Source organism: Polyodon spathula, chromosome 25 (assembly GCF_017654505.1).
Source record: "Polyodon spathula isolate WHYD16114869_AA chromosome 25, ASM1765450v1, whole genome shotgun sequence".
In the NCBI taxonomy this organism is placed as follows: domain Eukaryota; kingdom Metazoa; phylum Chordata; class Actinopteri; order Acipenseriformes; family Polyodontidae; genus Polyodon; species Polyodon spathula.
In genome coordinates this window covers 3,088,444-3,114,237 of record NC_054558.1, presented here as the reverse complement: position 1 = coordinate 3,114,237, position 25,794 = coordinate 3,088,444, and the positions used below count along the sequence as shown (strand labels likewise).

The following is a 25,794-nucleotide window of genomic DNA, read 5'->3' as shown; positions in this document are numbered from 1 at the left end:
GAAAAAAGCTTTCAAATCCTTAGCGGACAGTGTCACACATTAAACATGTTTCTGTGCAAGTGCTGGGCTGGAATCAGACTTGTGTTTCTAAAGCATTGGTAAGCTGGTTAGTGCACCAGGCAGGAAACTGAATATCTGTACAGGCCAGCAGTGTCATCTATCCATCACCTTATCTTGAAGCAGTGTGGGAGAACAAGGGAGTTCATGACAGCAGTGCAGTCGCTCCGGAATGACCTACAAACAGCGCAGCTGCCCTTCCATTCACACAAACCACAGGCAGTCAGTTAGTACTCTGGTTTCCGCCTGTCATTCTCCTGCTGGCTAGCGTGGCAAGAGCCAGTCACCCATGCAGAAAAATGTGTGAGTTCTCCAGCCAGCACAGACCTGCATGGCTACAAAACAAGGACTAGTCTATTATTAAATGATTCCACGGGGTGCTGAACGAATCAGAAGCTGTCAAGAGCACGAAGTCTCGGAAATGCAGTCTTACCACCCCGGCTTTGACCTCCTTAAGCTGGCTCCCAGTACAATTTAGAGCCGATTTTAAGATCTCCTTGCCTAGAAGACGTTGCATGGTCTTGCTCCATTAAATCTCACTGAATTATTATCTCCATGCATCCTTGGTCATATTTCTTGGTGCACTGCCTTGAGGCTACGAATTGATTTTTAAAATAGCCGACCGACAACCAAAATGCTTCTTATTCATTTTAAGCTATTCAGCCAAATCATGTTTGCTCTGCTACAATTCAGAGCTTTGAGAGGACCTGGTCTTGAGAAGGCACTATATATAGGCCTCTCCTGTGCACTCACTCGTTTGCAGTCACATGGTTCTTTGGTTGGATCCATGCCCAGGTTGTGTTAATTACTAACCCAATCCCTAAACGAATCTGAAACTAATAATTAAAGCAATTAGTGCAAGTGGCTTAAACAGCAAGCCCAGACCCACGTCTCTTACCTGCGTAGAGAATTCCTTCTCTTCTAGAGACCACTGCACGGGAAAAGCACATCCCAGGTCTTCAGGATGAACTTGCAGTACCAGAAACACGCGCTAGGTGGCAGCAACGGGGAGTTAAAACACACACGTTTTTAAGACTCAATATTCTATACCAGAGGTTCCCAACTCTGGCCCTCAGGGGCTGTTCCAGTCAAGTCCTTTAACAGCTGTGCAGCATTTTAGAATGGGTTCCGGAATCAGTAGCTGGAATGCGTTTTAGAATGGGTTCCGGAATCAGTAGCTGGAATGCGTTTTAGAATGGGTTCCAGAATCAGTAGCTGGAATGCGTTTTAGAATGGGTTCCGGAATCAGTAGCTGGAATGCATTTTAGAATGGGTTCCGGAATCAGTAGCTGGAATGCGTTTTAGAATGGGTTCCGGAATCAGTAGCTGGAATGCGTTTTAGAATGGGTTCCGGAATCAGTAACTGGAATGTATTTTTTGGAAGCGTATTTTTTCTGTCACAAGCATTTTTCTTACATAGCTTGACAGCATCATGCATCTAAGAATGTTTGTAACCTCAAGTCAGTACTGCAGGTGCCTGGTGAACTTAACTTAGGAGACGAGCAATACTGACACAGCTTATACAGGTCAGTTCAGAGCGATGATCACAGCTAGACAGTTTGTATTATAATCACCGGTACTTCAGTACAGGCACCAAGCTATCTTCTAAAAGTTGCATTAGACTGCTTAAGAGCACAAGCTGTAATACTGGATATGCAATGATGCAGACAGAATACAAGTTTAAATGAAGCAGTGCTGGCCATATCAATTCAGTGTAGTTCTTGCTACAGTGTACAGCGTCTGCCATTGTATCCAGTTTCAATGTACTGCCAAACCTCATCCTAACCCCCTGCCCATCTACCAAAGTGACATTCAGTAAGGTGTTACTGTGTGCTAAAGATGGAAAAACACTAAAACCCAAGTAACACACACAGAATGTCTTTCCCTGGACAGGAAGGCGGCATCACGATACAAAACGAGGCTTTGACAAGACCAGGGAAAATGTAAAACTCTTTACTCTCTTGGGCAGCGATTTACAAGCAGTTCCTATCTGAAAGCACGAACACACAGACAAACAGCAACATTTCCAACAGCTTCTCCCGGTTCACCGAATAGAAGTCAGAGAGAGTCCTTGGTATAGATTTCTCCACACACACACACACAGAGAGTCGCTCTCAGTCACTGGGCGGGTCAGTCAAAGAGATGAATGCAAAGATTGTTCATTCTAGTGTTTCTTCTTCTCCTTCTTCATTTTCTCGTTATATTCTGCAATCTTTTTGTGAAAAAATCCTGAAAGAAAAAAGAAGAAATATAAAGCAAACTCTGCAGCAATCCGTTGTGTCTCCTCCATCATCACCGGCCTCTCCTACTGCAGTGAAATCAGCACAGGAACGGAACTGCTAGCAAGCGCGGCGAGACGCTCCTTTACATTTTGCAATGACGTCACTCGTAGGAGACGCAGCGGTTGCAGATGAAGTTCTCACCCAAGAACTCCATCTGTTCCAACAGCCTTCCCCTGCCAATCACTGCCTTCCAGTGTCAGGATTCTAGAATCCTCCCACGATTCCAGCAATCAGGAAACCACGCAGGCAGGCAGAGCGCTTCCTAAAATGTGTGTTTTACTATAAAATACAGCTTAAAATGTGGTTCTTTTCACCAGCCAAGAAAACAGAAACAGCCTAGCGGGCAGCGATCAAGGGAAACACTTCAAACCATTTCCATTCGTTTAGATACAGCTTCATCTCTTAAAGCCTTCGTTTCGCGTTGCGTTGCTCACCTTCCTGGCCTGCCGGCTGCTGCTCTATATCTTGAATAAATAAATCAAACATCTGGGTCTGGATGAACCTCTTCACAAACTTGCGGATCGTCTTGGACTCCACCGCCTTGCAGAAGCTTTTCTTCTGGAACTCGCCCCGCCCTCCTTTGCTGTTCCTCGTGATGTGCGAGGAGAAGTGACCCACCGTCTTCACGAAGAACGGGACAAACGCAGCAGACACAATCTTATTGAGCTCCTCGGGTGCTGGGAAAAAACACACACACTTATAAAATAACTACATGACATTTACAAACAGAAACTGGAACGCTCTCTCTGTGCGGTGTCACCACAGCTCACATTGCAAACCCTGTGTACGTGACAAGCCCTCAGCAGCTGTGATGAATGCACGTAGGCATTGAACCCACACAGCTTGGAGTCCGTGACCTCCCACCCCCACGAACAACATTCAAACCTCCAGAAAACAAAACCAGACTGAAAAGTAACGAAGGCTTTGTGACTTACTGGAATTCTCTTTCCTGCCACTCAGCGCCTGCAGGATCTCACTTTGCAGCTTTGCAGGCAGGATGCTTTTCTCATCGCCCCGCTAAAGCAGAGACACATTAGTTAGGTATTGTTCGCCTTCGTTTCAGTGCTTGTACAATTTGTTTTGTTTTGTTTTTAAAAAAGGCCCATTCAACAAACCTCTCGTCACCAGAACATCCTCACAAATCCCTTACTGGTTTTCCTGTTGGTCGTTTTGTTTTACATACCTTGGGGAGTCAGTTTTTCCAAGTTCACTTCCTGTGATATAAATAAATACACCCTCCCATGCCTACACATCTCTACTATCCATTTGTTTCCTGTATTACAGTTTTCTGTAGAGATGGAAATAAGACTCCCATTGCACAGCAGTTTGATACACTGCGGCTAATCAAGCTCGTATTAAAACCTGGAATGGGTGAAGCTGCTATGCAACAGGAATCATATTTCTAACCCTGAAACTCTGTTTAAATGCAATACAGGTCGCTGTAGATTCAGAAAGCGCGAGAGTAGAGACACTTACTTTCTGAATGAACGTCTTGTTAGATCCTTCAGACAAATCCACTATTAATACCTTAAAAAAAAAAAAAAAAAAGACAAGTTTGATTAACCCTACTGTGCAATGATGGACAGATTCCTCTCAATTTGCACCCTAAAGAACGTCCTTACCAAGTCTCACCCACCCCACTCTGACCTGTCTCTTACTCATCACCGTTACATAAGAATGAAGCAGTACGCAGTGAGCAGTGTGTGTTTCTATGGTAACTTACGTCGCTGTTGTCCATCACCTCCTCCAACAGCTGCTTCTGCACCCCCAGGAGATAGGGGGTGGGTGCCATGACCACGTCTATCAGGATCTTGGGCACGATGGAGATGAAGGTGTGCTGCCAGATGAAGGGGGTGAGCAGCGCGGCCACAGCGTGGATGCACTGAGACAGGGTGCTGTGGGGGGGACACACAGGGTCAATGCCTCCCCTCATTGCGCAGTGCAATGCACGCACCGTGTGGCATCCAAACAAATACTTACAGCGTGAGCAACATCAAGCAGAGCGTACTGCGTTCATAAAGCACTTGCTTTTGTCCAAGCTTTTCAACAAGTCCATTGCATTAATTGTTTGACAGATGAGAGTTTGGTTGGACTGAACACAGGGTTTATGTGGGGAGAAGCACGCGGAGAGCTTTCTCTCCCTTTCTCTCCTCTCTGTGAACTCACCCGAGCTCGTCTGCCACGAAGATGATCCTGCGCTCCAGCACCGTGGAGGCGAAGACCTGCAGGACCTCCTCATCCTTCAGGCACTTGAACAGCGTTCTGAAATCCACGTGCTCCAGCAGGGAGTCCAGCGGCCGGGTCAGCTCGATGATCTGGGGCAGGGAGACGCGACAATCAGAGAAACTGGGAGCAAGCCCAGGCTAGACTACTGTCTGGGTCCCACTCTCAGAGTGGAGCAGACCGTCTGGCCCTGGTGGGTCGCATTACGTTTTTGACCTGTTCATCGTACAGGAAAACTATGATCAGATTGTCGAGAGGGACCACTTCAGAAACTAAAAGGGAATTCTGCAGACTCAGATCCCCCTCATTCCTCTGAATATCAGTTACAGCTCGTTTCTTTATTTATAAAGCCTTAGCACGATAATGTTGCAGGACTCGATTGGAAATAGCTGAATTACTTTTGGGAGGGTTGCTGGAACATCAGGGTCTAGCGTGATTTCTACATACTGCTGCGAGGAGTTATCCAGCGGGGACCCACCTCTGTGCCGGAGTCAGGGATGAAGCTCTTGACTCTCACGGTGTGTCCCGGCGCGGGGAATGGAGACTCTCTCAGGCTCTGCATGAACGGGTAGATCATTGCCGGCGCAATCTGACGACGCTTCTCCACCTCATCGAAGATCTGGAATCAAAGTGTACACACACACTATATATATGTTTTTGCTCGAAAGAGCCATTTTCCCAATGTTTTGTCACGGGAAAGTGCTAGTTTTCTGTTGTATTAGCACGCTGCCAACACTCATTAGATTCAACTGCTCAAACAGAAGCACAGTGTTGATTTTTGGCCCGTGTTCTTTTTAGAAGGCGTTTTGCTTTCTGTTTGCAATCTCTCCTGCTCCAGCGAGGAACTGCTGACAATACATGACCTTGGCCCTTCCTCAGCAGCGCTGAGGAATATGGAAACCAAAAACAACGTCTCAGAGACAGGATACACTGCAGAATTCCCAGGGAATACCGGGGGGCCGGATTCACAAAGCAGCTCCTAGAGCAGTCTGTTAAACCCAATTCACTCCATCAAAAAAAACAAAAAAACAATTACACATCATCCTTTAATCATACAGACCTGCCAATTCTACTATCGTTTGATCTTAATTTATTTTTTTTTTAAACCGCTTTGTGAAACTGGCCCCTTGTTAGAAAAACTGGAACTAAAACCCACAATAAACAAAGCGATTTCAGCAGAGTGTAAGAAGCTATTGAATGGTTTATAGTCTCTTGTCTGATAGTTCCTCACTGTGATAAAACAGAGAGACACAGCAGAGCGCGGCTCCCGGCTCGAAGTTCTGCACTGTACCTTTGAGAAGAGGCCGAAGCAGGCAAGCTTGCTGATGATGCAGTACGCTTCAGGAGGGCGGGCTCCTTTCCCGTGAGGCTGTGGGGGACCAATAGGAGGAGGCTTAACAAGAGAGGCACTGACTGGGAGGTAGAGGGGCCCCCCCAGCAAAGAGAGTGGGGGGGCGTAGAGCCGTCTACACTTAATATAGTGGCACCAGCCCTGGCTGGGTCACTGCAGAACTGGGTCCTGTTTTCTTTTGAGTCATTGTTCTGATTTTTGGTTATTTATTATTTATCCAAAAAAGTGAAAATTAAAAACACTGCGACTGCCCTCTCTGCGACAGTAATAATAAATAAATTCATGTTTGAAACGAACACGACAACAAAGCCCGCTTTCATTTTAAATCCAGCTGGGCACGTTGAATCCACCGATTCTAGTCCTGCGTGTGTTTGTTTGAAATCCTGTTAGTTCAAAGCAGCAGCAGCAGCGTCCTGGAAGAACGGCTCTTGCTGTTGCAGGCGCAGTGTCCTGTACAGAGCTCACAGCACGTGGATTACCAGCAATCTTCTGCAGTACCCGTTCCTCCGGCTGCCATCAGTTTCAGTCAACACAAAGGAGAAGGTTTCACTGGAACACACAGATGTTATAGATGGTAAGCATGCTTCAATTCTAGACTGCATTACTCATCGATCACCTGTCACATCAAACTTAAAGGAGAGGGGGTGGGGGGGCTATTTTAATGATCTTAAACCTGATTTCAATTTATTTGATGTAGTCGTGATGTTACTGAAAGAAGTGGGCAAATAAATAACCCCTGGGGGAAAAAACTCTGGCACGATTAATACAAATTACAAGCTTAACAGTGCAGAATGTAGATCGTTAAAACAGACTCCTAGTGTTTATATCACATATAGTCTAAAACATATATATATATATATGTGTGTGTGTGTGTGTGTGTAACCTGTTACAATACAATTTCTGTGCAGTTCTGTGTTATTTATTGTAAATTTGTATTGAATAAAGACCACATGAGCTATAGTTTGCTCGTTTGCAAAGGCGTGTTAGATGTGCTGGGACACGCTGCGCCCAGCTGCTCACACGTTGCAGCGTGCTACAGCGGTGCTGATGTTTCCTGGTGCTCCCGAGTGTGATTTCAAAAGTGAAAAGATAACTTCTTGTAAACCACTTCCTTTCCCTGTACGATGTGCGCGTGCAGGGTGGGGCTCACAAGCCAAGCTGCAAAGTATCTCTGCTTTGACTAGCAAACCTCTCTGGAGTTGTCTGACCTAGTTAGTATTTCCAGCAATGCAACTGAAAAGGGAGGCAGAGTGGAACTAGCCTCTCAACGGGATTCCTGCATAGCATACAGCGCCACCCAGTGGCCAGATTGTGTCTGAATTCTCCACCCCCACTCCACCTTGTGAACAGCGCCCCCTGGTGTGTACCTCCGGTATTCGGTGAGCGGGGCCCAGTTGATTCCCTCTGGGAAGCAGAACAGCGTGATGGCCGTCAGGGTCTTCTCCTCTTCCTCTTTCTGGAAGCGCACCATCCCGTCCCGCTGCAGAGAGAGGGGGTAGGGGTGTGACACACGGGACACTCCCAGCACGTACGAGTCACTCAAAAAACAGTAACAAACACAACTATAAAACAACACGCAATGCAGAGCGTGCGATTGAAAGAAACTCAAGTCTCTCTCGCGGCAAAACGTTTTGTCATAATAGTTTGTTATTAGTACAAACGAATACACACTATCAACATGAAGAAGAAAAACTCACACACATTTAAACATTTTCATTGATCAAAACTATGCCACCTTGAAAACCTAACGTTCTCTGGACACCCTGCAAAGGGTTAATAATGTAAACTGTTTACTACATGCATTGCAACATCAATAACAAAACCAAACCCAATATCCAATATAGACCAGAAGCACACGCTGCCTTTGCGCTGCACAGTGCAGCCGGCTCACCTTTGGGAACTGGTATGTGATCTGTGGCTCGTAGCTCTCTCCCTTCTTCTTCACCGTGACGACCACGAGGTACTCAAAGAAGAACTGCCCGCTGGAGTAGCGAGTCTCTCTCTGCTCCATCTCAAGCTTTCGACTCGCGGCCACTCCAGCACCGATTGCTCCTTCTCTGCCTTCTGTACAGACACAGACAGCAGCTAATCAACACAGTGCCATCCCTTCTGTACAGAGCACAGACACAGCTAATCGACACAGTGCGTCCGCAGGCTTCGACTCGCTGGCCACTTCCAGCACCGGATGCTCCTTACTGCCTTCTGTACAGAGCACAGGACACAGCTAATCAACACAGTGCCGTCCCCTTCTGTACAGAGCACAGGACACAGCTAATCAACACAGTGCCGTCCCCTTCTGTACAGAGCACAGGACACAGCTAATCAACACAGTGCCGTCCCCTTCTGTACAGAACACAGCTAATCAACACAGTGCCATCCCCTTCTGTACAGAGCACAGGACACAGCTAATCAACACAGTGCCGTCCCCTTCTGTACAGAGCACAGGACACAGCTAATCAACACAGTGCCGTCCCCTTCTGTACAGAGCACAGACACAGCTAATCAACACAGTGCCGTCCCCTTCTGTACAGAGCACAGGACACAGCTAATCAACACAGTGCCGTCCCCTTCTGTACAGAGCACAGGACACAGCTAATCAACACAGTGCCGTCCCCTTCTGTACAGAGCACAGGACACAGCTAATCAACACAGTGCCGTCCCCTTCTGTACAGAGCACAGGACACAGCTAATCAACACAGTGCCGTCCCCTTCTGTACAGAGCACAGGACACAGCTAATCAACACAGTGCCGTCCCCTTCTGTACAGAGCACAGGACACAGCTAATCAACACAGTGCCGTCCCCTTCTGTACAGAGCACAGGACACAGCTAATCAACACAGTGCCGTCCCCTTCTGTACAGAGCACAGGACACAGCTAATCAACACAGTGCCGTCCCCTTCTGTACAGAGCACAGGACACAGCTAATCAACACAGTGCCGTCCCCTTCTGTACAGAGCACAGGACACAGCTAATCAACACAGTGCCGTCCCCTTCTGTACAGAGCACAGCTAATCAACACAGTGCCATCCCCTTCTAATCAACACAGTGCCGTCCCCTTCTGTACAGAGCACAGGACACAGCTAATCAACACAGTGCCGTCCCCTTCTGTACAGAGCACAGGACACAGCTAATCAACACAGTGCCGTCCCCTTCTGTACAGAGCACAGGACACAGCTAATCAACACAGTGCCATCCCCTTCTGTACAGAGCACAGGACACAGCTAATCAACACAGTGCCGTCCCCTTCTGTACAGAGCACAGGACACAGCTAATCAACACAGTGCCGTCCCCTTCTGTACAGAGCACAGCTAATCAACACAGTGCCATCCCCTTCTGTACAGAGCACAGGACACAGCTAATCAACACAGTGCCGTCCCCTTCTGTACAGAGCACAGGACACAGCTAATCAACACAGTGCCGTCCCCTTCTGTACAGAGCACAGGACACAGCTAATCAACACAGTGCCGTCCCCTAATCAACACAGTGCCGTCTGTACAGAGCACAGGACACAGCTAATCAACACAGTGCCGTCCCCTTCTGTACAGAGCACAGGACACAGCTAATCAACACAGTGCCGTCCCCCTCTGTACAGAGCACAGGACACAGCTAATCAACACAGTGCCGTCCCCTTCTGTACAGAGCACAGGACACAGCTAATCAACACAGTGCCGTCCCCTTCTGTACAGAGCACAGGACACAGCTAATCAACACAGTGCCGTCCCCTTCTGTACAGAGCACAGGACACAGCTAATCAACACAGTGCCGTCCCCTTCTGTACAGAGCACAGGACACAGCTAATCAACACAGTGCCGTCCCCTTCTGTACAGAGCACAGGACACAGCTAATCAACACAGTGCCATCCCCTTCTGTACAGAGCACAGCTAATCAACACAGTGCCGTCCCCCTCTGTACAGAGCACAGGACACAGCTAATCAACACAGTGCCGTCCCCTTCTGTACAGAGCACAGGACACAGCTAATCAACACAGTGCCGTCCCCTTCTGTACAGAGCACAGGACACAGCTAATCAACACAGTGCCGTCCCCTTCTGTACAGAGCACAGGACACAGCTAATCAACACAGTGCCGTCCCCTTCTGTACAGAGCACAGGACACAGCTAATCAACACAGTGCCGTCCCCTTCTGTACAGAGCACAGGACACAGCTAATCAACACAGTGCCGTCCCCTTCTGTACAGAGCACAGGACACAGCTAATCAACACAGTGCCGTCCCCTTCTGTACAGAGCACAGGACACAGCTAATCAACACAGTGCCGTCCCCTTCTGTACAGAGCACAGGACACAGCTAATCAACACAGTGCCATCCCCTTCTGTACAGAGCACAGGACACAGCTAATCAACACAGTGCCGTCCCCTTCTGTACAGAGCACAGCTAATCAACACAGTGCCGTCCCCCTCTGTACAGAGCACAGGACACAGCTAATCAACACAGTGCCGTCCCCCTCTGTACAGAGCACAGGACACAGCTAATCAACACAGTGCCGTCCCCTTCTGTACAGAGCACAGGACACAGCTAATCAACACAGTGCCGTCCCCTTCTGTACAGAGCACAGGACACAGCTAATCAACACAGTGCCGTCCCCTTCTGTACAGAGCACAGGACACAGCTAATCAACACAGTGCCGTCCCCTTCTGTACAGAGCACAGGACACAGCTAATCAACACAGTGCCGTCCCCCTCTGTACAGAGCACAGGACACAGCTAATCAACACAGTGCCGTCCCCCTCTGTACAGAGCACAGGACACAGCTAATCAACACAGTGCCGTCCCCTTCTGTACAGAGCACAGGACACAGCTAATCAACACAGTGCCGTCCCCTTCTGTACAGAGCACAGGACACAGCTAATCAACACAGTGCCGTCCCCTTCTGTACAGAGCACAGGACACAGCTAATCAACACAGTGCCGTCCCCTTCTGTACAGAGCACAGGACACAGCTAATCAACACAGTGCCGTCCCCCTCTGTACAGAGCACAGGACACAGCTAATCAACACAGTGCCGTCCCCTTCTGTACAGAGCACAGGACACAGCTAATCAACACAGTGCCGTCCCCTTCTGTACAGAGCACAGGACACAGCTAATCAACACAGTGCCGTCCCCTTCTGTACAGAGCACAGGACACAGCTAATCAACACAGTGCCGTCCCCTTCTGTACAGAGCACAGGACACAGCTAATCAACACAGTGCCGTCCCCTTCTGTACAGAGCACAGGACACAGCTAATCAACACAGTGCCGTCCCCTTCTGTACAGAGCTAATCAACACAGTGCCGTCCCCTTCTGTACAGAGCACAGCTAATCAACACAGTGCCGTCCCCTTCTGTACAGAGCACAGGACACAGCTAATCAACACAGTGCCGTCCCCTTCTGTACAGAGCACAGGACACAGCTAATCAACACAGTGCCGTCCCCTTCTGTACAGAGCACAGGACACAGCTAATCAACACAGTGCCGTCCCCTTCTGTACAGAGCACAGGACACAGCTAATCAACACAGTGCCGTCCCCTTCTGTACAGAGCACAGGACACAGCTAATCAACACAGTGCCGTCCCCTTCTGTACAGAGCACAGCTAATCAACACAGTATCCCCGTCGACAATTTTTTATTTACAGTTTAAGAAATTTTAAAACAGCTTGTGTGAACTTTATGGAGTTTGGGAAATCAGACTCTTATTCCATAGCAGTTTCACCCATTCCAGGTTTTAATACATGCTTGATTCGTCAAAGTGTATAGTAACAGCGCGTCTCCGTTTCCATCCCTGGTTATAAAACAGGGTAGACATTACATTCACACAGCCAGAAACAAACTAAGCAACACGCGACAGTGGTACCTGAAGTCTATGTACAGTACAAAGTCATAACAGTGAAAACAGATCAAAGAATGTAACTATAATAAAAAAAAAAAAACAGAGATTGTTCAAACAGCTAGAAACAGTCGTTCCAACAATCCACATGTTTATCTGAACAACAATCAAATACAAACACGAAGACTTCTTACCTGGAACGAGATCCTGGTTCAAACAGTCAGGCAGCCCCAGCGAAATACAAACCAGCGATTCTACAAGCACGGCACTGTTCAGCTTAAACAACCACAGCCAGCCTCTCTCTCCAGCACTACAGCCTGGAGCTTCACAGCACAACTTCCAGTAACCCACTCAAGCTGAGAAACTACCCAGAGTGACTTGACCGTGACATCATGGAAAAGGGGAATAAAGCTTTATGAACGTTACCCACATGATTTGTGTAATTCAACACGAATCTGAGGCAAATGAGTTGTGCAATCTTCTGAAAATCCACAGACTGTACAGTACGCAATAAAACTGCTCGTCTTTCCTCTCCTCCCGCCCTCTTGCTTCTCTGTTAAAATATCTCTCTTCCAAACAGCTTGCTGAGTCCCGCTGTGTATTAGGCTGCTGCAAAGCTTGCAAACTCAGCCCCCGTTGCCACGGGCAACACGTTGCTACACTTTCTGCTGCTCGACTCTATCAACAGATCTCTGCCACAGAGGATCCGAAGAGGGAGTTCAGGACATTGTCTTTACTGTAGTCAGTGTTAGCCTGCTTCCCAATACAGCAAGCTACAATTCACAAACCAGAGCGATCAGCCATGCGAAGAAACAGACCAGCAGACCACATCTACTGCACACCAGGGATGGAAATAAGACTCCTACTGCATGGCAGTTTCACCCCAGGTTTAATATGTGCTCGATTAGACCCAGTGTGTCGGTAACAAGCTCAGGTGTGTGTCTTTTGTCAGCAGTGGCACCGCCTTCTTAATAAAGAGGCGGGTCTTGTTTTTTGTGTACAGAGAGAAATGTAAGCAGGGCAGCACTCACTCTCTCCGGACAGCTTGGAGCGAAACGATGAGAAGAACTTGCTCAGCCTCTTGGAGCCGCTCTCCCCCCCCTCCTCCTCGTCACTCGCCTGGGCTCCGGCTGCAGCAGAGAGGGGTTCAATTAACACGCGCGCAATCCAACAAGCAACATCTTTGAAGGAAGATCCTTAACTAATATAGTGCTAAATTATGAAATACTAAACAGAAATTCAATTGCATATTATTTATATAACACAAATAAATACAAAACCCTTTGAATAAATATACAAACAAAGGACACCAGTGGTGTTATTAATATGTTGTATGTTCAATGCCTTATTTGATCCAAAAAGTAAAGATCAAACTTATAAGAAATCAAGTCAAGTAGAGAAGAGTTTAAGTGTCTTCTTCACTGATCTGGTCGTTGCAGCGATGACAGGAGCCTGCTTGCAATGCAGGAGGGAAATCATCTACTGAGTTTCTTGTAGGTTTTACCATTCATACTTTGATTGAGCGCTTTGAAGGATTATACTTGAAATCTGTGTGTGAGTAACTCACAGTGCTCTGGTGCAGCCCGCGCGGGACCCTTTCCTTTCGCTTTGCCCTCAGTCGGAGCCTCTCCGCTAAGCTTGCCACTTTCACCTGCAGGTCGAGGGGAAAAAAGATGACAAAATTAGAAAAGTAAACTGTTAATGCATTTGTTCCTGTGTGCCCAGCAGGAGGTACTTTCCCAAACAGGTTTAAGGAAGGTTAATAATGATTAACAATGAGTTATTATCTTCCACGACTTCCTCATGCCCTGTACAGAGGTAACTGCAACACACACAGGGCTGGCCCATGAGACTCAGAAAACACAGGGCGCGGTGAGCAGCACCACCTGGGGCTTGGGTTCAGAGTTTTATCCTGCAGTTTGTTGATAGATGAAATGTCAGCCATATCAGTCCAGAGATGATAAACAAAGAGAAGAAGATGTGGTCCATTTTATTGGGCTAACTAAACAATAATTCATCACAGGCTTTCAAGACCTCAGAGGTCTCTTCTTCAGGTGAAAGTATGAAACCTAGTCCCCAGCCACTGGAGGAGAGATCCTAACATAAAACTCTTTCATGCATTAAAGATTGAAAATAGCTGGTTTTTAGTTGCTTTATAGGGAGAGAAAAAAATGGCATACTCCTATGAGGTCATCGCGCATTTGCGTCTGCCAACCCCCCCCCCCCCCCCCATGTGAGATCGCTGTGCATGAAAGGGTTAAACATATTCCACAGATTAATCAACTGTGACGTACGAAAAAAAAAAAACTCCAACAAAAACAAACATTGACAGCCTGAAGTTTATTACCCGGAACAGATCCCTGGGAAAGCAGAAGAGGAATGCGCAATGGATCCGTTTTTGCACATGGTAAAGCACGGCAGTGGATAACCCGTGCTAGCCGATCCCCACTGAAAGTCGTTTGGTTTAGTGACAAACCGAACATCGGCTGCACTCAAGGGCGCTGGAACTAGGGGTGCTGTAGCACCCCCTTGCCTTTGCGTGGTTTCCATTATATACAGGGGTTACAGTTTTGTTCAATGGCTTTCAGCACCCCCACTTTAAAATTACGTCAATGACGTGCGTCATCAAATGCACTACCTGAACTTGATCCTTTGAGTTTAGTGAATCGGGCCAACAGGTAAACGAGCGACACTCAGCCCCTGTGAATTCTCATTTACTGTACAGAAAAGGCTCCTCCTGTTCCAGTAGAACAGGTAATGGCCTGTTACGCAGCTGCAGAGCAGTATCAATAACAACCATCCTTGTTTTTAATGCCAACAACGACTGACAGCCGAGAGCAGTTTACAGCAGAAAGGATTTCAAACAGAAGTCGATGCAAGGCAGACAGCCTTGCCAAACTGGAGCTGGCAGACCATACAGAAGCTTTAACACACACTCAACTGCTACCCTGATGTCCGAGTTAACCAAAACCTGAGCCACGTCATTGAAACTGGATCCACTGACCAGTGGAACCACGTGCGACGCATGGCTTAGCCTACCTGTGCGGTTCTGCTTCATAGTGACCGAATTACATGCCGATGAGGGGCAATGGGGCAAACACTGCTTGCTTGCAGGCCAGTGGAACTGCTTTCACTGCATCGCGTACCCGCAGCGCAGAAGGAACGCGCGCCCTTTGCTATCGGCAATGAATTTGCACACTGAACACAGAACGCTGTTCAAAGAACGCAAAGCTCTGGAAAGAGCCAGGCAGGAGGAGAGAGGGCATCATAGGCAGGTAGTATTGCGATGAACTTCCAAACAGCAACAACAAAAACATTAATAATACATTTTACAGTTTGGGGTATAAATAGAAAGCGAACCACTAACGTGGTCGCGTTTGCAAAATGTGATAGCACAATTTACAGCATACAAACTTGGAGAACTGTTGGAGCCCCCAAATGAATGATAACATTTCTATCTATTCTAATCTCAAGAAGGTAACGTGGAAATGTGTGCTATCGTTTCTCTTTTAGGCGAGAAGCCCACAACACTTAGGAGATAGTTTAAAAAGTGGAAAAAAAAAACGTGATTAGTTTAACCTTTTCTCTGCCAGCATCACAGCAGCAAGCACGCACATACTAATACCGTCTACCTACACTGGCGTGAGTGGCTGGCTAGCGAGCGCGGAGCCGCAGCCCTGTGTGTGAAGGTATTATTAAAAAAAAAAAAACACAACTCACTCTGTGCAGCCGCTTTCTGAACCCGAGCGAGCGCTTTAGAAACAAGTCCGCCTCCGTTTCCCTTATCCTCATCCATCGTGATCTTATACCGGCCGCCAGACAGGCATGAGGCGAGTTTCTTGTGCTTTATTTTCCCTGCCCGACTCCTTTTCCTCAGCAGAGTGACTCCATCTCCTTCGGTGTGTCAGATTTAACTATTTCGCAGAGCAGACGAACAGCTCGCCGACAGACTGCACACAAACCTTTAGGCAGAAAAAAAGTGTTCTCCGTGACTTCCTCTAAGCGGCTGGCTTTCGCTTTCTGAAAAGAAATGTGTACAGGGAAAGTTTTTTTTTCTTTTCTTTGTTAAGTTATCTTTTTAGCAATCCAGTTTTTGGATTCGTCGGTTTGGGTTTGCTATCTGATGTTGTCACCGGAATGAGACGGACCTGTGTTTTCACAGCCAGCACATCGACAGAGGCACCGCTTCACGTTCACCACACTGCTAGCACGCCCTGCCACTCGTAATAAGCACGGCTATGTGGAGAAATGCTGGGCAGGGCTACCTGGCTCAGGTAAACGACAGCTGATGTTTTCAAACCTGGCGGCGCAGTTTCTCCCAGCTGTAGCGCACTGTTGTGTGAATTCATCACCAATATGCTTCCAGTAACCTCTTTTTGCAATGCACACACACACACCAGTAGCACGGGGGAGGTTTGTGCTGATTGTAACCCTGTCAACCAGCTGCGGTTTTCCTGTCTTACGCAGGTCACGACGTAATCGTACCTGTGTCGCTCTCTCTGCTGTTTACTCGGTTTTGTCCTATTGGTTTTCTTTTTCTGCAACAGCAGCTTTTGCTTGACATCGGTCCCATGGCGTTTGCTGAAGCAAGCCCCTTAGCAGACCAGGTCTTTTTTTTTGCACGTTTAGTCTCACAACATCGCTATATGCGCTCAAGTGATTTGGTAGCGAGGAAGTTGTTTTCATTTTGAGAAATGGCTCGTGTTGCTGTTAACAGCTGATCGATGAATCAATTAATCCGATTCAATTCAGCGCCGCCCCCCCCTTCTCAATTACAAGCGGTCTCATTAACTGCACATAATAATATACAGCGAGCACAGTGATCCACATTCCAACTGAAAAACAAATTATTAATTCAATCGAGTATTATCCCTGACTTCAGAAACGCTCCATCAGAAAACTATGGGAGGCAGGCAAACGATGTGTGCATTCAGGGTTGAAGAGGGCCACTGCGCTTAACAGGTGCAATTATATAATGAACTCAGGGTTTGGATGAAGATTTCATTGGTTCAGTTAAACCATTTAGAACAGGGTTGGAACAAAGACCAGGAGCGGAGGATACAGCTTTGGCCAGCCCGGGGCTAGTGCGTTTTTAAAAACCTTACTTTAATAATAATAATAATAATAATAATAATAATAATAATAATAATAATAATAGGAACGCGTTTGCTGGTTGACGCCCTGTGATATTATTTGCATGAAGGTGTTGCACCTGGATTCAGAGGTATACCGCACCCTCCTGCAATGCCTCTGTAACAGCTTGTGGACAGGCGGACTCCCTCCCCTGCTGTTCTCAAGTTTGATTAAACTGTCTCCTGCTCTGTTTGACAATCACCTGCCAGGCTGCCACACCCATCCCCTCATGAACGAGAAGCACGACCGGCACTGTGCCAAGTGCAGCAGCAGACAGAGTCTCTTCACCAAATTAACCGCTTCCTTTTAGCAGTTCTATCAATGCTCTGTGCACCGCACAGGAACTCAACCTGCAAAGGCAATGTTATAAAGTAACAGACAGGATCCCCGGCAGGCTTGGACTCGGTGTTTATAGGACAGACACGTCAGGATTTTCAACTCGCACCCCAGTGCATTCTGGTAATTGTAGTCCAGCTGTGAAAGGTACCCGAGACAGGTAAAATGTACCAGAATGCATTGCGATGTAGTTGAAAAGCCTGAGCTGTCGCTGTGCACATGGAGTCGTGTGGTAACCCTATTCCCAATTCTCTTTTGTGTTATTTGGTGCAGCATGTGGCTCTTGCTGATGTTTCTCATTCCATCACTCAGGACACCCTTGTAATTGAGCTGTTTCGTCTCAAGTGTACTTGGTAGAATATTTTTTAATAATCTCGTTTGGAATCCCGGTTTGTTTTTCAAACACCCCCCAGTCAAGGAAATGTCAGCCACGCCAAGACACTGGTACGAGAAGGAGCCATCTCTGCTCAAAGTAAAGGTTCCGGCAGCAAGCGAAACACTGGCGCGAAGCAGAGTCAAAGCGAAACTACAGACAGCGAAACTCACCCTTTCCTTGTTCCATTCGACCTCCTGCAGAAAACAGCTTAATTCCCCTCGCTGCGGCTCCAAGTGGCTCCCCATTGTTTCTGTCTTCACACAGTCTGTCTTTATCCTCCGCTGGAGAGGAACAAGATGGTTATATGTTGACCTATAAGATCCTTCATGTTCTAGCTCCTCAGCACCTCTTAGACACGTTGTTGGGATACATCCAACCGGTTCTCTACGCTATACTGCAGGACTATTGACCTCCCCCAAAGCTGGGGGAGGTATTCAGGTACCACGCTCCCTGTTTATAGAATTCTGTGGTGGAAAATATCAGGGACTTTTAAATCAAGATTCAAAACCTATGTGTTTGACAATGCATTTTGGTGTTCTTTATTATATGCACAGAGCTTTATAAACCCCCATTGTATTGCATTGTATTTGTTATTTGGATTTAAAATCAGTGCTAAATATCAGCCGAATTTATTAGCATGAGACTTGGGCACTGACATCAAAAATCCTTTTGGGGTGGGGGGCTGAGTGAGTTGGGATGGTGAACAACAATCTTATATATTTATTTTTAGAGATGTGCAGGAGCCTGTTTGTCTCTATGTATGTGCGTTTGTATTTATCTATGTGTGTATTTTGCATCATGGTACAGATTCTATAGCTGTAGTTTAGTATTCAGAGCTATATGGCTGGGTACAGTATATGTGCTACTTTCACACACAGTGATAATGATCAGAACATAAGCTTTGTTGCTTCCTTTTGAAGTACTGAGCGCTGCACCCTGTTCCTGCTCCCTTCCTTCTCTCAATCTGCATTAACTGTCTCTTTATCTGAAGTGTTGAGCCCTGCACCCTGTTCCTGCTCACTCCTTCTCTCAATCTGCATTAACTGGCTCTTTATCTGGTGCTAGTGAAACACACAGCAGAAGTCCTCGCTATTAGTCAAATATATTTGAATGCCACGTGTGTGCCTTTCTGTGAAAGTCATGCATTTTGTTCTGTCATATATTCCACTTGTGAACATCGCGTCACCTTCTGAAATATATGTGTCGTGTTGGTGCAAAATCTAGGGTGCATCAGTGAACAACACTCACACTTTCGGGGGTCTGATCGAACAGAAGAAAAGCCCGAGCCCCCCGCGCTCCCAGTCTGGTCCTCGTGCTGTCTCCCTCGGGGTCGTTCTCTGAAAAGAGAGGGCTCGCTTTCATCCATTCTCAGGGTCCACTTTGAGAAGCCTGAGGGGGTAAGTCTAAACACTGCAAGGTTAAAGCAGAGGCAGCACAGTACCTGGGTTTGCTCAGGTGCAGCTAACTCACTTGATCCACCTGTTCCTGGATAACCTCTGGCAGCATAATATAAACTAGAGAGTCTGCAATTATCACCCAGGTAACTGGAACTTATCCACAGACGCTGGCAGGCAGTGGTGCCCTTGAAGATCCTTAATAACTGTTTTGCAGGGGCACCCTTATTTACTGTACTAAACATGTATTTGTCATCAGTAGGGATAACTGTGGGTTACAGGGCAGGAAAATGTAAGACACATCCTTATGGCTCTGTACCATTGTACCAACGATTACGTCTTCAGATCTCAAGTTTCAATAAAAGCACAACGGGTGAGGAATGAGCTTATCTCAGTGTTTCACTTCACTTTCAAATGTAGTGTCTTTAAAAAAAAAAAAACTCTGCTTTATAAAACCAGAGCAGCACACAAGTTTACACTGGTCTATAACTCACAAGTTTACACTGGTCTATAACTCACAAGTTTACACTGGTCTATAACTCACAAGTTTACACTGGTCTGTAACTGGCCCCTGTCTTTTGAAAGGAGAACAAAAAACTGCTGATATTACAAAATTCAAAGCCAACAACTCCCCACAGCGGGCTTCTCAGTTTTGTATCGTTTACAATGAATTTTCTCCTTTCAGGACTGGAGTGAAAGCCCAGAGTTTCTGACGACGAGGCGTAAATCATTCACAATCTGTCATGCTTTATGCTATTAACTGTGTCAGCCTGTGCTTAAGGGCTATTTGTTTAAAGCCCATTTTAATGGATTATAAACAGGTTTGCCTGTTTGTGAAGGGGGAGTGGTGTTTACGCCTGCGTTTGAAAGCAATCTCTGACCTGACACAAAGTTTACAATGTAAAAAAAAAAAAAAACAGTACGACCAGAATGCTAAAGAGAACAGCTGTCACCTCAGGTACAGCATACATAACACCATTCATCCACAAAGCAAACACTTTACTGATAAGCCTGAGAGACAGTCCCACAGCCAGGCTGCTCAAACGATTGCTCTGGACTCTCACAGCTGTTTCCTCCAACGCATCAATAAGTCCACTGTGTCGGTATATCTGACTGCGTTTGCATCTGAGATTCTTCTGGGGCTGGAGAGAAGAGAAACTTCTGAGAACTCACTCTTCAGCCGAAGTGACGAAGAAGCCCACTTGGATCTGTGCAGTTGCTCCTTCCTTGCATCCCCATCCATTCTCGCAGCCTGCAGTTAGAAAGACACGACAGACACACAGTGACAGCTCAGCCAGAGGATCGCAGTGGAATATCTCAGAGGCATGGTCATGCACAATGCAGCACGATCCCCTGGTATCTGTTTACTGTACACCCCTCCACAGATTCTGTGCGTTCCACTTTATCAGAAAGCAGACACCTTGTTTACAAAACTTACATTCTCCCACAGCAGACTGAGAAGAACAGACCCAACCCACCCCCACCCCAACTATTGCAAAGCCACATAGACATGCCCAAGCTGTTCCAGCACACTATCCATAAGTGTTTACCGTTACCGCCTCTGCTGATTTCAATGTAATTCCCTGCAATAAATGTCGATTGTGATTCAATGTTTCAGCACCCAGGTGGAAGCTTCAAGGTTATTGGTCTGTAGCCAATCTCCTGCTCTGAATCCAATGCAGCATTGCACGATCTGGGTAGATTAAAGCTGGGAAGCTTGGAAAGACACCCTCATGCACTGCTATGACAAATTATCTAGGATCTCATTGGGATGGTCTGATTCTGGCTTATAATTAGCTTTGCCGTGAGAACCAAAAATGCTATCTATTAAATCTATTTTAATTTTGCTTGTTCAAGAACAATGCCGAAATTCAAAGATGAAAAAAAAAAGCAATATTCAAAAATATAAAGATTTGATTTTGGTTTTTATGTTGTTTTACTATAGGAACAAAAAATCCCTCTGTTTAAGTAGGAATGTTCAGAGACAATGCTGCGATCAAAGGGTTAATAACAACAAATCTTGAAAATTTAGGCAAGCTTTTGTTGTCTGACTTGGGCGCGGTGGGATACGAACAAATAATATCTTCTTCTGATATTTAGTCTGATTGTCATGTGAGAACCACAGGAGATAATGGATATATTACCTGTGTCCCAGAATAGGCTTGTGAACACCAGGTTATGCAAACTGCCTTGATTATAAAGCTGACCCGAGTTTTACAAAAGAGTTTCAGAAAGACGTGAAATCGACACATTTTGCTGGCTGATGAAACAAAACACACCACAAATGCTCCCAGACTCAGTTTCCTGTCACGAGTGTTGCATGTTAACTGGGTGGAATCTGCTCTTTGTGCTGCCATTGCATTGCAATTGAAAATTGTCAAGAGAGTACATTTTAAACACCCCCTCCTTACAAACGACCTTCAATACCAAAAGAATTAGCTGTGACTGCGACCAGCATTCGATTTCTTGCAGAGGAATGCTTGATCATGCTAGCCTCGCTCATCTAAGAATATGTTCTGGGAAATTTCAGCACTGATAACTCAAGTTTCGCTGCCCGCCAGAGAACTAAACATAACAGACCAAATACAACATCAGTCGCTGCCAATTTCATCCTCAATGCAAACATGCCTGCATTGAAAGTTGCAGCCCTTCTTTAAGCTTTAGACCTGTTTGTGTTCCTTGCCTTGAGTGCCTGGTTATTTCAAAGAGGTCCTTCTCTTTGAGAGCAGCAGCATTGCCCCATGGAAAGAGCTGGAGCGACCCGGGACCGCTCCCTGTACGTCATGGGACGTTCCACAGTTATTTACAGAACGCAGGAAGTGCTTTAAATTTAATTGCTATCCCATTATACACTATCCCAGTGTGTTACCCTGAAACCCCAATCAAACCATTAGCACAACATTACCAGCAATGACAGCACAGTGGATTGGGAATAAATATTGCAAAGTGGTCCTGATCATGTCTGGTAGTCCTATGGTAAATGTGCAAGGCTTCAAGTTAAGGTGTATCTAGTAGCATTTTGCTCCCAAAACGTGTTGCCACTATGCAGTAGCGTTTTGTTGATACCTTGCACTGCAGTATGCTGGACCAGCCCTGAGTGAACACGTACATAATTATTTTAATTATGAATATCTTTCATACAATGGGAAATGACTGCTTATGCTATTAGAAATAAATCAAATACTTTTTGATTTAAATACACTATGTGATCATAGATAGGCAGTCAGTTTAGAACAGTATTTATATCATTAATGAAAATAAACCGCTGATGAATAAGATCATTTTGCTGCCTGTTTCCAGGCAGGTAGCAACTACTGCCTTAAAAAGTGAACTTCTGGCCCTGCATGTGTTAGCAGTGTGCGCTGAAACAGAGTTCAAAGCACACACACTCAGTGAAAGTGACCAGTGCATGCACTTTCTGAGGTAGATTAAGCCCATTGGTTTAGTTCTGTTTAACACTGCAAGGCAGTGGATTACAAGACCCCCACGTGCTGCGTGTATCGGACTGTAATCTAATAATACAACACTGGGGTTGGACTCTGTGATATTCTGTGAGTGCAGCTGTGCCGAGATCGTGACGTGTGTTCCAGTGACCTCCGACCCCCGCTCCGTTAGCCCTGGGACTGCTCCCGATGGATGAAGACCCCTCAGGACTCAAGCAGGAGGATCTGCCAGAGGCTTTACTAGCCCCCAGAGAGCCTTGTGGTTTTCAACACAGCCTGGATACATTCCAGGGAAAACGATGGGAAGAACTCAGGCTTTCAAACCCTGCTAATAAAAACATTACTATGGCTTTACTGTAGCTTTACAGGAGTTATTTTAAAATTCGACTATCAAGCCACCACACAATAAATCCCCTTCCTGTGCCGCAGGTATTAGGACCCCACATGCTGAGCCTCACGCTCACAGGAATATCGGTTCCTAGCCAGACTTTACAGCGTCCTTTCAGGGCATGAAAATCCATGCATTGCGGCGTGCATGCAGATTGATTTGCGCATGCCCCATTCATCTGAGTGGTTTTGCAGCGAACGTACTGAGCACGTCTTTCGTTTAAGAACCGGTTGCTGAGTATCTCAACCTTCATGTATCTTAACTTTAGATCTGTTGGACAATTTTTTTAAATAAAAATGTATTTTTAAAAAGTGTAAGTGATTGAGAACTGTTTTTGCATCTTCAGCATGTGGTTCCACGCGTTATGGCTTTTCAACTCACACCCCAATTTACCCGTCTCAGGTTCCATTCTTTCCTTTAACAGAAACAGGACGACGCTTCTCAGAATGCATTGGGTGTGATTTGAAAAGCCTGAACTGTGCCACTGAACATGGAGCCACGTGATCCCCTTAATTAAAGCTGAAACTCTGATGACTGTAAGCAGCGCCCCCTGCAGTTTAGACTGGCTCCTGGCTCCCTCATATTTTTAAATTCCTATTCAGATGTAGTTTAGTTTTTTCCCTCTATTTATATTTATTTTGTACATGTTGTATATTATGCGTTTGTTTTTGTATTTGTATTGCCTGTAACTTATGTACTATTATATTAATAATAACATGCTTTTTTGTTTCGTGTTTTTTTTTTCTTTTTTTTTTTAATGGCACGGCTGTAAAGGCAGGAATTCCCAGAGCTGATCAGCTGGCTATGATCATAATGTTAAAAACGCCCTCCCAGACAGTCCTTCCATTGTACAGAGCAGTGGGTGTTAGTATAGATGCCTGAGAGCTCTGAGATCTGATTCAATCACCCACTCTGAAAACACATTTCCACATAGCTACAGCTTCCTCACCCATCTCTCACCGGCCTGATTCAGTGCTGCTACAGACGACTAACCGGCATCCACTGTCTGAGTCAAGAGGACATGCTGCCGTGACTACCTGCAGCGGTGGGAGGTTATAATGACACATTTGATATGTGGAATATGCGCAGGAGGTAAAACAGGAATTCATAAAGAGGGGTGGTTCTGTTTTACTGCACATGGTATCTGTTATACTGGTGCTTTGTTAGGGGTGTGATAAGCGTTGGTTTACAAGGGCTTCCTGGAGAGAACGATTGATCCTTGCAGCTAGCTTGAAGGGGGTTTTCAAGTAGGGAGTGGCTGTGATCAGCTGACACAACCCATTGTCTCTCGGGCCTCATGCTAAGAACCGAGCTGTGACGTGAGAGTAAAGCCCTTTTCAATTCCACTTTCAGAATATAAATATTATAAACAGTGACGCGATGGAATGCTAGAAGGATAGAGACGGTAGAAGCACAGCAGAGTGAGGCATAGTAAAACCAGAGCAGAGACGTGGTAACACGCATGGAAGATCTGCAAACCGCAGGAAAGCATAAAGTCAGTATAGGCGGGGGACACTGCAAAATTAGCCTGCAGTTTTACAGTGGAAAACTTTTGTAACTTTTCCGTATGCATGATGATGACACACATGATCAGATTGGCGTTCCTGGGGCCTGGTGATAATAAGCATGGGAAGATCCTGTACACTTTCGGAGCTGGTAGAGGAAGCCCCTGCAAACCGTGCCCTCGCACCTCCCCTTTCTACGAGCATCAAACTCACACATGTTAATATAAAAGAAGAATTAAAACCCCACTTACCTGCTCAGTCAGTTCGTAGTTCGTTTCAGTAGTTATTTCCCATCTAGTATTGGCATAGCTTGTGGATTCACGCAAAGCAGCAAAAAGCAACAGCAGCTCTCTCTGAAGGTTAGACTGATCTACACAAGACAGCAGGCTGACTTTACGGCACCAGTACGCAATACAGTGAGGAGCGCGGTGTGGGAGAGGCACTGTCTGTAACGGACTTTAGACTTTAGTAACAAAGTCTTTCTGTGTGCAAAAGAGAGGCTATTGCTTAAGCTGGCTCTCTGTCCTGTGAGGCAGCTCAATGATTGACATCAATACTGACTTATATCATTACTGACAGCCATGCACAGATATCATTCGTTTGACAGCTGTCAGCGACGTGAAAAAGCTGCATTCTATTAAATACTTCAGCTCTGATGAGCTCCAGTGATTGACGAGCTGGTCACTGCTCTGTCAACAGGCTTCGGGGTTCCAGTCACTTCCTGTCACATCACTGCTTACACAACTTGACATTCTCTTACAGGAAGTGACACCTACGTCTTTTCAGCTTCCTGTAAGCAGAACTTTTGACATAATGGCAGCATATTTTGACATGAGTATTTTAAATAAAACATGCATTGCAAAATATATCTGCAAAGTGGTGTATAGTGACTGATCCTTCAGCTTTCTACATCAAGTGGATGCAATTAATCAATAAGACATGCCACATGGAACTCATTTATCACATCAATTGGGGTGTGAGTGCTGGGGGACAGGTCAATGGTTACACTCTGGTATACCAGCTCTACGTCAGCATGGTAGATAATAAGCTGAAACAATGAGAGACAGAGAGTCATACAGAACACATATATAGGAGGATCAACAGCCAGGTGATGGGATGCCTATCTTTGAAACAAATTCCATTGCTTTTAATACAGTAGAGCTTGCAGATCACACTTTCAGCATGCTGCAGTGTATCCTAGAAACAAACACACTCATTGCTGAGATGAATCGTCGTTTAAGAGATTTAGGGTATATTATAGGTTAACAGTGACAGCCAGGGCTTCGCTCGTTTCCTGTTCTGTGCTGAACACAAAACTGCTGCTCAACCCCCTGCATTGTTTGTATTCTTGTTGTCTTGAATAGCAGCAAAAAGCTTTGGCGGTCATGAGTGCAAACAAGCTTTACACACACACACACACACGCACACACACACACACACACACACACACACACACACACACACACACACACACACACACACACAC

The 25,794-nt window shown here is 46.1% G+C and overlaps 1 protein-coding gene across 5 annotated transcripts; it reads right to left on the bottom strand.

Annotated features, from left to right (window-relative positions):
* Positions 1–1,994: 1,994 nt before the first annotated feature.
* On the bottom strand, positions 1,995–24,950 carry LOC121299556 (DENN domain-containing protein 2D-like). Of its 5 annotated transcripts, XM_041227339.1 has the most exons (18): positions 24,560–24,950; positions 20,037–20,224; positions 18,827–18,915; positions 17,749–17,859; positions 13,301–13,384; positions 12,765–12,863; positions 8,060–8,115; positions 7,805–7,924; positions 7,281–7,393; positions 6,393–6,462; positions 5,854–5,931; positions 5,041–5,181; positions 4,506–4,654; positions 4,063–4,234; positions 3,816–3,866; positions 3,275–3,356; positions 2,774–3,016; positions 1,995–2,286 (listed from the first exon to the last, which is right to left on the bottom strand). In XM_041227339.1, exons 2-18 carry the CDS (start codon positions 20,213–20,215, stop codon positions 2,222–2,224), a joined length of 1,902 nt encoding a protein of 633 aa, XP_041083273.1. In that variant the 5' UTR covers positions 20,216–20,224; positions 24,560–24,950; the 3' UTR covers positions 1,995–2,221. The 5 variants fall into 5 exon arrangements, with proteins under 5 accessions (XP_041083273.1, XP_041083270.1, XP_041083275.1 ...); XM_041227336.1 differs by lacking the exons at positions 20,037–20,224; positions 24,560–24,950 and having other exon boundaries at positions 18,827–19,448; XM_041227341.1 differs by lacking the exons at positions 18,827–18,915; positions 20,037–20,224; positions 24,560–24,950 and adding an exon at positions 15,454–15,753 and having other exon boundaries at positions 17,749–17,821.
* Positions 24,951–25,794: the final 844 nt, after the last annotated feature.